This window comes from Carlito syrichta, unplaced genomic scaffold (assembly GCF_000164805.1).
Source record: "Carlito syrichta isolate Samal-C Ts95f unplaced genomic scaffold, Tarsius_syrichta-2.0.1 Scaffold314086, whole genome shotgun sequence".
Lineage (NCBI taxonomy): Eukaryota > Metazoa > Chordata > Mammalia > Primates > Tarsiidae > Carlito > Carlito syrichta.
Window position 1 is genome coordinate 242,434 of NW_007258182.1, and position 11,593 is coordinate 254,026.

General features: G+C 50.7%; 1 protein-coding gene across 1 annotated transcript in view; it reads right to left on the reverse strand.

Moving 5' to 3' along the window:
- Nucleotides 1-3,484: 3,484 nt before the first annotated feature.
- GFRA2 (GDNF family receptor alpha 2) overlaps nucleotides 3,485-11,593 on the reverse strand; it is a 98,461-nt gene continuing 90,352 nt past the window's right edge. Inside the window, exons 13-14 of the mRNA XM_021719034.1 lie at nucleotides 5,820-5,873; nucleotides 3,485-4,909 (exon numbers count right to left, since the gene is read on the reverse strand). Of these exons, the coding sequence (XP_021574709.1) occupies nucleotides 4,784-4,909; nucleotides 5,820-5,873 (180 nt within the window). The 3' untranslated portion in view covers nucleotides 3,485-4,783. The remainder of the gene's footprint in view (nucleotides 4,910-5,819; nucleotides 5,874-11,593) is intronic.

The window sequence follows — 11,593 nt, forward strand, 5'->3', positions numbered from 1 at the left end:
ACAATTTATGAATGTGTCTACTCATATTGCCATAGAGTATGTGACCAGTCCCAGCCTAGTCAGGAATAGCAGCCCAATTTAAACTCACTTCACAGATTCAAAAATGCTGGTGAAGGATTTCTCCAGTCAGCAGGCTACACTGGGCTTTGTCCTTCTATGAGTAAGAGAAAGTCTATGTCTTGTACAAGCATAGGTAGTCCATGGCTGGGAACTAGAGACAAGCACAACTGCATGTGTGCGCGTGCACACACGTGCACACACGTGCACACACACAAGACCCTTTTGGTCTTAAAGTCATAGCAGGTGGACCATCAGACCCTGAGAATCCAGGGATGAGCAGGCAACCAGCACTTGAAGGTTACCCCAGGGCTCCTGGGTGGACCCCTCAGTAAGTAGGTAAGTTATGGACAGGAGTTTGGGGATGGCCAGAAGTGTCCATCCTGGCAGGCCAGGGACTAGCATCAGGAAGGTCTGGTGGAGACAGCAGGCCCCATTAAGGCCTAAGCATCCCAATCAGGGCTTGTTTTCTGGAGGGACCAGCAAGTGTAGAGTTTAACTCAGTCCTAGGAAACCGGTGTTGCCAAGCAGGTTACAAAGGCAGGGCCTGGAGGGTGAGGAACAAAGATGATGACACTGTTTGGTTTGATCTCTATGTGGGGCAGAGGCCCAGCTGTGAAGACCACCACGAGGTCAGCGTGGGATCTGCAGCACTACTCGCTCAATGCCCAGCCCCCTGAGCTCCTGATCAGACATCCCCAGGCCCCACTGAGGTCTCAGTTGGGTCTTTAGCCTGGTCCTCATGGTCCTGTTGCACTGACAAGAGGACAGCGGAGGCAGAGTTGGGCAGAAAGTGATGTCTGGGTTCTTGGTTGAGCATGATTTTCCCATGCTGGAAGCTTCCCCAGCAAGAAAAGAAGCATCCCTGTGTGGTTTCCGACTTGCAGATAGATGCATGCCCCAGACCAGGAATCCTCAGAGGGCTGGTAGCAAAAAAAAGCTAATTTTATCCACTTTGCTGACTCCGAGGTAAAGGCACAATGGGTCTCTACTGCATGTGGTTGCAGCCTCCCGACAATAACTTTTAAAATAATTTAGGCCGGGCTTGGTGCCTCAGCCTGTAATCCCAGAACTTTGGGAAGCCGAGGCAAGCGGGTTGCCTGAGCCCACGGATTCAAGACCAGCCCAGGCAACTTGGTGAGGCCTCATCTCTACAATATATCAAAAATTAGCCAGGCGTGATAACGCGCGCCTGTAGTTCTGGCGCTTCCGGCTACTTGGATGGCTGAGGTGGAAGGATTGCTGGAGCCCAGCTAGTCGACGCTGGAGTGGCTGTGAGCATGCCACTGCACTCCAGCCTGGGTGACAGAATGAGACTACAACTGAAAAAAATAAAATAATTAAAAACCTCTCTTTGGCAGACCCTACCAATCTTGTCCTGATTTCTGTCCTGTTTCTCTCCCATTGTCGGTTCCCTCAACCTCAATCTCACCGTCTTGACCTAAAGGTCTTAATTTGCAATGCACACCACTAAGTTAACTTTAAGATGGCAACATTTTACTCTTCCCAGTTCTGTTTACTGTAAGTCCCCAACACACAAAAGAGTTCTATTCCAAGAGTACATTCATAAGTCCAACTTGTTCTAAGTCCAACAAAATTAGCCTAGGTACCCAACAAACACAATCAGCTATATAATACTGTATTATAATCATTTTATAATACTTTTCATACAAAAAGTACATAAGAAACAAACAGTACTGTGAAGTACGCAAAAGCACAACCACTTGCAGGAGATGGCAATGTACACCAGATACGTAAACACACACGACTGGACATACAAACATACATTTGCATCTTTGCAAGTTTGCAGCTTGAAGACTTGTATATAGGGGACTTACTGCAGTTATTTTTGAGAGGATCACAGAAAACAGGAATCATCTCAAGCAAAGGAATGAATAACTAGTGGTAGAATTGTGATACTTGGATGGCGAGGTGTTTTAAGGCAGAGTAAGCTGCCCAGTACCCATACCTCCTTCATAATGGCACTTCGATTTCCTTTTGAGAAATTTTATCGCCCCCATTGTGTAACCCAAGGTCTTACCTCCTATTAGGAATATAAGACATGACATATCCTTCCTCGGCCATCCAAAGCAGGCACAAGTCCCATTTCAGCCTGCTGGATGATGGTTGGCAGCCATCCATCACAAAGGCAGCAGCATGCTGACCCTGTCGATCCCGCCCCACATCCCTCAGATATCCCCTGGTCCCTGCCCTTACCCTCTAGTTCTCTCATGTCCCATGATTCTGTGGGTCCCCTTCTCCCATAGTTTTCCAGTAAAGTATTTGTTAAAGCTAAATGATCTTGCTGTTTGCAAAGAGCATTGATTCCCAAGTGGATGCCATGACCACCTCTACCCAGAGTATGACCAGCAGTGGCCGGGCAGAGAGCTAGATGGCTCACTGTCCCCCTCCATGCAGAGGCCGGAATGCAATCCACCATGGCGATCACCACCATGAACACAGGTTACTAACACATGTGCAACCAGAAACAAGAGCCATTGGAGGGGACAAATTGGGGGGCCAGAAAATGACATCTGTCACCCAATGGGAACAGGATGGTCATTTACAGTCCTGAAAGCCAGGCTGACAGTGGGAACATCCTTTCAACTGCCAGTCTTTCATGCTCCCTCCTGCCTCCTGCCATGGGCATATACTCAGACATGTATATGAACGCATGCAAGCCCACACATGGGCACACATGCATGCATATGTTCACACACATGCATACACTTGGCCAGCAGGCATTCTCTTAGTCCTCTCTGGGGAGAATCTCTCTGGAAAAATATGGCAGGCCCCGTGTCCTGGTGGGGGCTGGGCAGCAAAGGGAAGAAGAAAGAAAGAAGGTGTGGAGGGAGAGGAGGAAAAAATCTGTGTTTTTTTAGACCCCGACCTCAAAACACTCATAACTGTCTTCCTTCCCTGGTGGGACCCAAAAGGCCAGGTCCCTTCCTTCCCAATTCCCTCCGGGCCTCAAATAACCCAGGAGTCTCAAGGAGACATAGCACTCCACTCTATGTAAGCCTAACAGGGCCACCCAGGAAAGCTGAAAACAAAAAACACAGTCGAGGGGGAAGGCCAAACTGTCACTCACTCCACCATCCCGTCTACTGCATGCTCTTCCAGTCCAGGAACAACAGGCCTTTGTGCTGATTGGGGAGGGGAGGGGGGAGGAAATACAACCACCCAGTAAGCTCAGCATAGCCAGGACCCTCAGACCAAGTGCCAAACCAGCTTCTAACAGAGCTCCATCCACTCAATGTGGACACATGGGTGAGACCTGTGAGTGCACACATATGTACACACACCCACATCCACACCCACACACATACACACACAGGCACACACCTTCCCCATGCCCACTGGGAACCAGGTAAGCAGCTAACAGGTGGTGCTGAACCAAGAACAAAATGGCAAAAGCACACGGACGTGAGGCAGAGGCAATTTGCTTCCTAGTACGTTTATTGGAGCCTTGGTTAAGCGTGGATGCGGGTCAGGAGCCCGGCAGAGCCCAGCCAGCCCAACTGCAGCAGGGCACTGGGGGCCGATGTCCTTTTCTCCCCATTATAGACAACATTATTAAAAAAAATAAACTTTACAATAATACATTTTCGCTCATCTGTTGGGGTATTATTCTGATAGTTTTGTTTCTTTAAAAAAGGAAACAAAGGGAAACCACACGATATATGTATATGGATGTGTATATACATATATGTTGAGAGAGGAGCCTTGGTATGTACATACAGTTGGCGTATGTCTCGGAAAGGACGGGGGGAGTGGAAAAGGGGAAGAGGGAGAATAGAGAAGGAGAGAGCTCAAGAGACCAGAGTGTGTGGTAGAGACACGTCCAACAGTGGTCCCTCCTGCCCCTCTTAGCGGCCCCTCTCCCCAAAGGGAAACCTGCCAAATGGACCCACAAGAAACCAAAAAAGCCAAAGTATCATTTCTCTTTGACTTCAAAATTCCTGCCACCAAGGACGAAGAAGCACCCCGGGGCTGGGGCCCAAGCTTTGCTCCCTCCCTGCAAGGGGACTTCCCAGGCGGACTGAGCTCCCAAGCCCTCCTGGAGCAGGCCCCCAGAACCCTACTCTGTGCTACAGTCAGGGGGAGCCCTGTGAAGTGCCATCCCCCTCCACCAGCATCTGTGGTGGTTCCCACATCAGATGCAGACCCACCCTGCCCACCTGAGGGCAGAGGGAGGGCAAAACCATCTCCATCCTTGATGCCAAGAGGAGGGGGCTGCAGGTAGACCGCCTCCCGTGGCCAGCCCCACTGCCCTGCTGACCGATGCCCTCTGCCAGCCTCTAGCAGGTCCCCAGAGTGGGCAGCTTGAGAAGGCAGCCACATCGTCCTGCCCCCAGCCTGCCTCAGGCACGAGTCCCTTCAGCTGCAGGGCTCCCATCTTGGTCTCTGCTTCAGAAGGGTCCAGAGAGGAAAACACCAGGAGAAAGTGAAGGGCATTTCTACAGCCCCATGCCCTCCTCGGCGCTGGGGCTTCCCTTGCCAGAAGACCCTTGGGCCGGCTCTCAGGCTGCCCGCCTGCTTGTCTGTTTGGTTTAGAAAAATTTCTCCAGAGAAGAAACCTGGGAGGAGACAGGTTCAGCGACAAAGTGGGAAAAACAATTTTTTTTGCAAGGTGTGTGTGTGTGTCTGTGTGTGTTTCCATTTTGTCAGGCGGGTGTTCTTGTCCATGTAGCTTTCAGAAATCTTCCGACACAGTTCCTGGTGCCTACAAGGCCAGTTTCAGCATCAGGAAAGAGAGCACGGTCAAGGCAGCCGACGGTCTGGCTCTGCTGGGGCCTGAGTTAGGTTTGATCACCTTGTTACTGCTCCCTGGGATGATGTTTGTCGTGAGCTGAGGCCACAGCAGAAGGAGACATAGCAACAAAAAGAACAACAATAAAAAATCAGCAGGCCGGAGATCAGTCAAAGGAAAGGACCAGGAACTGGACCCTTGAGTCCCCTCCCCCTCTGTCCACCCAGAGGACTCTCCCTTGCACTCTGAAGGCAGCGCCAGGTTTCCATGGGACTGGGCTAGATAAGAACAAGAGGGAATGCTCTGTCACTCTAGCCCAGAGCCCTCGGGTTTGAGGGCTGTGGTCCTCAGGAAAACGGACTGCTCCTTCCAGCAGCAGGGCTGAGGATCTGTGTCCCAAAGAAGAAGGAAGTGTGATGAAGATCTCACTAGAAGCTCCAGGGACCACAAGGCCCTGCCTCTTGAGAGGAGAGAAGAGGAGAAGGAACCCACACTCTCCCTGTTGCTAAATTTGTTCTAATCCCCTCTCTTCCTGCAGAAGCCTACCTGCACATCTCTGTCTGAGCTTCTCTCTCCTTCTGAATAATCTTACGCTGCCTTTTCTTTTCACCTACGTTATCACTATACACATACTACTATGCTGGAGGTTCCTTCAAAGAAGGGGCTGTGTCTTTTTTTACCTATATAGCTCCTAAATATCACAAACAGTGTCAAGAAGGTACTCAATACATTTATGTTAAAGAAAAAGGAAGGTGTGGGAGGGCCTCTGTTCAGAGAAGTCATTGTCTCTCCTCCAAAGAGACAGCCACAAGCCCTGAATGTAGCCTTTGCACTCCCCCACCCCACCCCAGCAGAGTGAATATTCCACCCAGGTCCAGGCTGGGCCTGAAGCCCAACTGCCTCAGCCCATACAATGGAATTTGAGCCCACTGAGTCAGAGGCACACCAGGGAAATAGCCCTCTCTGAGCCCACCTCCTGCACCCACCCCTCACTCTGCCCCTCACTCACCTCTGTGAAGCACATGCTTAACTCTTTGGAGTTGTTGGCCTTCAGCCCCTGCTCCTGTAGGAGAGAAGGTACTAGTAAGGACAGGTTACTGGGGCTTTTTCTGGCCAACCATTGTCCAGTGACTCGGATAAGGCCCTGCCATCCACTGTTGGCATCGTCAAGCACAGGGGACACAGTGAAGATACTGGCTCGATCCCACAAAGCATAAAAGGCTCCTGCCCTTCTGCCAACCTCAGCAATTAGGTCCGAAGCTCCCTGGGCTCTTGGAGAACAGAGCTCTAAATTTTAAACTTACGGCATTATGCAGTCATCAGCCACTCACATGTCTGTTTACATGCTCAGAGCTCCTCAAAGGCAGGGACCATGTCTTCTTTTCCTTGCACTGAGCCCGGTCTGGCTCCTAACAGCAACTCAATACATGTCGCACTAGATGCATCCATGCATGAATGAGAGTGAATGAATGCCACCGCATAGGAATGGCCTCCAAGCATTCCTCAAAGAGCCAAAGACAGATTTACCACTTAACCTAGCAATCCCACTCCTGGGTATATACCCAAAGGAGCATAAATCATTCTACCAAAAGGATACCTGCCCTTGTACGTCTATCACAGCACTATTCACAATAGCAAAAACATGAAACCAACCTAGGTGCCCATTGATGGTGAACTGGATAAAGAAAATGTGGTACATATACACCATGGAATACTATGCAGTCATTAAAAAAACAAAATCATGTCCTTTGCAGCAACATGGATGCAGGTGGAAACCATCATCCTAAGTAAATTATCCGCAAAACAGAAACCTAAATATTACATGTTCTCCCTTATAAGTGGGTATAAACACTGAATACCCAAGTGCATAAGGATGGGAACAAGACACTGGGGACTCAAAAGGGGGAGGTAAGGAAGGGAGTAAAGGATGAAAAATTATCCAATGGGTACCATGCCTACCACTTGGGTGATAGGCTCAATAGAAGACCAAAACACATGGTCCCACAACATCTGTGTAACAAATCCCTTGAATCTAAATAAAATAAGATAAGTTTTACGTTGGCCAACTGATTTGAAAAAAAGAAATGGCCTTCTAGTGCAAGTTCCTGTGAATTTGTCATGGATGCTGGAGGACTTTACAGAAAAAGATCATGAGTGGGTTTATCTGGGCTGCGGGGGAAGAGGAAGAGGTATGATTGATTAGTGGTGTCTGCCATTGGTGCATGTTAAGTAGACTTTTGGCAACTGTGCCAGGCCATTTCACCGTAAACAGATGTACTGCACCTGGGCACTTGTGGACAAGGTGAAGAATAAGAAAGGAAGTCTGGCTTGGTGATGATTCCAGGATTCTCTACCCTAGCATGACCACCTGGATGCATAGAGAACAAGCCCTTTGTTCTCATCCTCATAATAGTGATCCATGGGAACCAGCTGGAGGATGTTATGTTTCTATCCTGGCTTCAGATGGCTTGTTCCCAAGGCACTTGTGAGGAAGCTCTGGCCACCAGAAGCAACTGGGAAGCCCAAGAAATTATGCCTAAATCACTGCTCTTGGCCAGAAGTATCAATAATCTCTTGGACATCACAGGCAATCTACCACTCAGGGCATCTGGTCAGCTAAACAAGGCCCCAGCTGTCACACAGAGACCCCAGCCAAACGTAGAGTCATTGCCAATGGAGAAGACATGACCACAGTGATGATTAGTACAGTCAGAATGGAGGGTACTATTTAAGACCTCAGTACCCGTGTCTCTAGTGCCAAGACAGAGCCTGACCCACCCCACTCAAGGCCTGGATTCTATGCCCCAGGACTCAGTGTCATTCCAGCCAGGGCTGTGTGAGGTCACTGTGGGGGACAGAACACACCCACTCTCTCAGAAGCAGTGCTGTCATCACAGTCTCCCATCTACCCTCCCTCACTCCTTGGATAACCTTTGCCTGGTCACCTCAACCCCATCGGTGAGGTTCTGTGGCCTGTCGGGGTCTTAGCTCACAACCCATTACCCACAGACACCCAGCATCACTTCCTGCTCAGGTTCAGGTGTGGCAGGCCAAACCCCACCCCCTTGGGAGTCCTGTCTTATCCCTGTGTCCCCATCCCCCAAAAGAGCTCCTTAAATACAAGCCCACAAAGAATCTCAGAGGCAGACAGTTCCCTGGACTCAAAGTCATCACCCCATGCCACCAAAGCAACCCTCTTTGTATTTGTTTTGTATATTGGAGTCTACTGCTTAAGAAAATCAAGGTCTGAGAAAAAAACTAAACTGGATGGCTGCAAGGGTGGGGTGGGGCCTGCACAACATTCTGTGGCTGTGGATGCCAGCCTTCAGTGAAGCCCCAGGCCTAGACAGAACCTAGACACTCCTAGACACCTGTAGCCACCCCGGCGCTGCAGGGTCACGCCCAAGGCCAGCCCTTACAGAGAAGCTGGCAGAGCACCAGGCACCAGGTGTGAGAAGATAGAGTCTGAATGCTGACGCTCTCTGGAGTGAGCCTGGCCTGTGATTGGATTTCACTCTTCAGAGTGAGCAGGACTTGACAGGCTCGTCTCAATGAGGAGAGAGGGGAGAGGTGTCGGCAAATATCACATAGGAAAAAGGAGAGGGAAGAGGAATGAGGTAGGAGTAAGAGAGGAAACAGGTGAAGGGAGAAGCAGAGAAAAAGGAAAGGCAGCACAGGGAAGGAAGGGGAGGGGACAGAGGGGGAGGAAACGGGTAGGAGATGAGGGAGTAGGGGGGAAGAGGGGGAAGGAAGGCAGGGGGGCCCCTGCTCCATCCTTTGTGCTGTCCTGACTCAGTGCCTGGACTCTTGTCCCTCCACCTGGGATGCCCTGACCCACTCGAATCCCACATCCACGTCTCCACATAGTCCATTCCCCCTGTTCTCCCAGGCTTGGCAGTGGGTGTCACCTTGCCCATGAATCCTTGGCTTCTACTCCCCTCTCCCATCAGAGCGGTCCCTCCCTCCTCAGGACCCCACCACATCCTGCCAGTCCTGCAAGGGATGGATGAGCCAGCCACCTTTTCCCTCACAACCTCTGAGTGTGCAGCCTGTCATTCCACTGGCACGAGGACCAGGGAAGTGGCCCATGCAGCCTGTTAGCCTCAGTGCCTGGGATGCAGTGATATGCAGTAGCATTTCTGTGGAATACATGAGCAAATGCACTAATGGGCTCTCAGCCCCACACTCTGACGTCCTGGGGCCTGTGTATTGGGTATGAAACCCATCCAGGGAGCAGACAGGAAGAGGGGAAAGGGAAAGGTGACTACTAACTGCAGAGTCTGCTGCAGGCACATGGCGAGGAGTCCTTGGGGCAGCCACTCCAAACTCTTTTTATTTTTTGATTTTTATTTTTTGAATCAGAGTCTCACTCTATTGCCCAGGCAGGAGTGGAGTGGCATGATCTTGATTACCATAGCCTCGACCTGCTGAGCTCAGGCATTGCTTCTACCTCAGTCTTCCAAGTAGCTGGAACTACAGGTGCATGCCACCACAATCGGCTAATTTTTTTAAAAAAATTGGGGCAACTTGGCGAGATCTCATCTCTACAATAAATAAAAAATGAGCCGGGCTTGGTAGCGCGCGCCTGTAGTTCCAGCTACTTGGAAGGCTGAGGCGGAAGGATCGCCAGAGCCCAGCAGGTCAAGGCTGCGGTGGCCGGGAGCGGCCACTGCACTCCAGTCTGGGTGACAGAGTGAGACTCCAACTCAAAAAAAGAAAAAAAAATTATTGTAGAGACAAAGTCTAGCCAAGTTGCCCAGGTTGGTCTCAAACCACTGGGCTCAGATAATTCTCTCATTCCTCTCTCTCCCAAAGTGCTGGGATTCCAGGTATAAGCCACCATGCCCAGTCAAATTCATTTTTAACTTTCCCCAATATATGACTGGCAGTGCCAAACGTAAGAGGAAAAACTGGCAGAAGGAAACACAGAAGGCAGAGGAGATCAGGTACTGCCTAAGCTCCCGGCACAAGGAAGGTGAGACAGAGCCCTGCAAATTGGCACTGTGGGCCCAGAGTAGCTGCAGCAGAATGTCAGGGATGATAGCCGGCCATGGCCAGGAAAAGCACTAACACATGGCCAGGCTTTCTCCAGTCCCCATGCACCATTCTGGTCCAGGCCCCATTGTGCAACCAAAGATGCTCTCTGCAGGCCGGGCTCGGTGGCGCAGCCTGTAATTCCAGCGCTTTGGGAGCCCAAGGCAAATGGATTGCCTGAGCCCACGGGTTCGAGACCAGCCCAGGCAACTTGGTGAGACTTCATCTCTACAATAAATAAATAAATAATTAGCCAGGCATGGTAGTTAGTGCGCGCTGGTAGTTCCGACTACTTGGAAGGCTGGGGCAGAAGGACCGCCAGAGCCCAGCAGGTCGACACTGGGGTGGCCATGAGCAAGCCACTGCACTCCAGCCTGGGTGATGGAGTGAGACTCCAACTCAAAAACAAAAACAAAAATCCTCTATACAATCTTCCTACATCTTCAATAGAAAGACAACTTCACCTCTGTACCCTCTGGGCACCGTGCATGCGGAGACACCCAGGACACCCAGGGAGGAGGCCACCAGCAGGAAAACACACAGTCTATATTCTCAAAAGAGCAGTGAGCTGCAAAAAATCAAATATACCACAGACTCTGGGTTCTTTCCTTCATCCTGAGCAGAGCACTGCTTCACACCAGGCACTGTGCACTTGGCTACACAGGGTGACACGGGAGAGTGAGGTGCCACCCTGGCTTCCAGGGACACTGGCCTAGTAGGGGAGAGGAGAACACATCATGGTATACATGAAGCCAAGCGGGAACCCAAGGTAGGGTAGGTGGCAACTTTACCTGGGTGGAATCTGGAACGACAACCCCAAGGGGTGACATCTGAGTAAGATTCACTAGGAAGAGAGGGATGGATGAGGGAAGGAGAGGTATTATGCTCAGAGGAGCAAACAGGTGCAGGGTCAGCATTCAGCTCACCCATCTTGTGGGCCTAGTCCATGGGAAAACCTCACTCAGCTTCAGAAACAGAGGGCCTTAGGTTCAGGCCTGGTGGAGAGCTTTGGAAGGCCGAGGCAGGAGGATCTCTTGAGGTCACAAGTTTGAGACCAGCCTGGGCAATATAGTGAGACTCCCATCTCTATAAAAAATTTAAAAATTAGCCAGGCATAGTGGCATGCACCTCAGCTACTGGAAGGCTGAGGTGGGAGGATCACTTGAGCCCAGGAGTTTAAGGCTACAGTGAGCTATGACCACATCACTGCACTCCAGCATGGGTGACAGAGAGAAACCCCACCTCTTAAAAAAGAAAACTGGGGGGGAGGGGTGGAGGGAGATAAATATCCAATACTGACCTGCATCTCCCTGCTCTAGAGACCAGTGGGATGGAAGGAAGTAGGAGGAAAGACAACGTGTGTATACAGGCAGGGCCAGAAGGCCCCAGGAGAGTCCATTCTGCAGACCCTGCCAGCCTCTCTCCAAACCCCATGAATCAAATGAACTGGGAATTCTAGGTTCTTTCCTTTAACCAGAGCACAACACTTGCTCTATGCCTGGCACTATGCACCTGGCTAAGCTGCACAGGATGACACAGAAGTGTGAGAAGCCACCCTAGCCTCAAGGGACACTGGCCTAGGAAGGAAGAAGAGAACACAGAGCAGAGCTGCCCAGAGAGGGAGCTGCAGTCAAGGGAGATACTTAGGAGAGCAGAACCCAAGATAGCGTTAAAGATACCCAGACAAATAGGGCTCGGTGGCTCAGCCTGTAATCCCACGCCTTTGGGAGGCTGAGATGAGTGGATTGC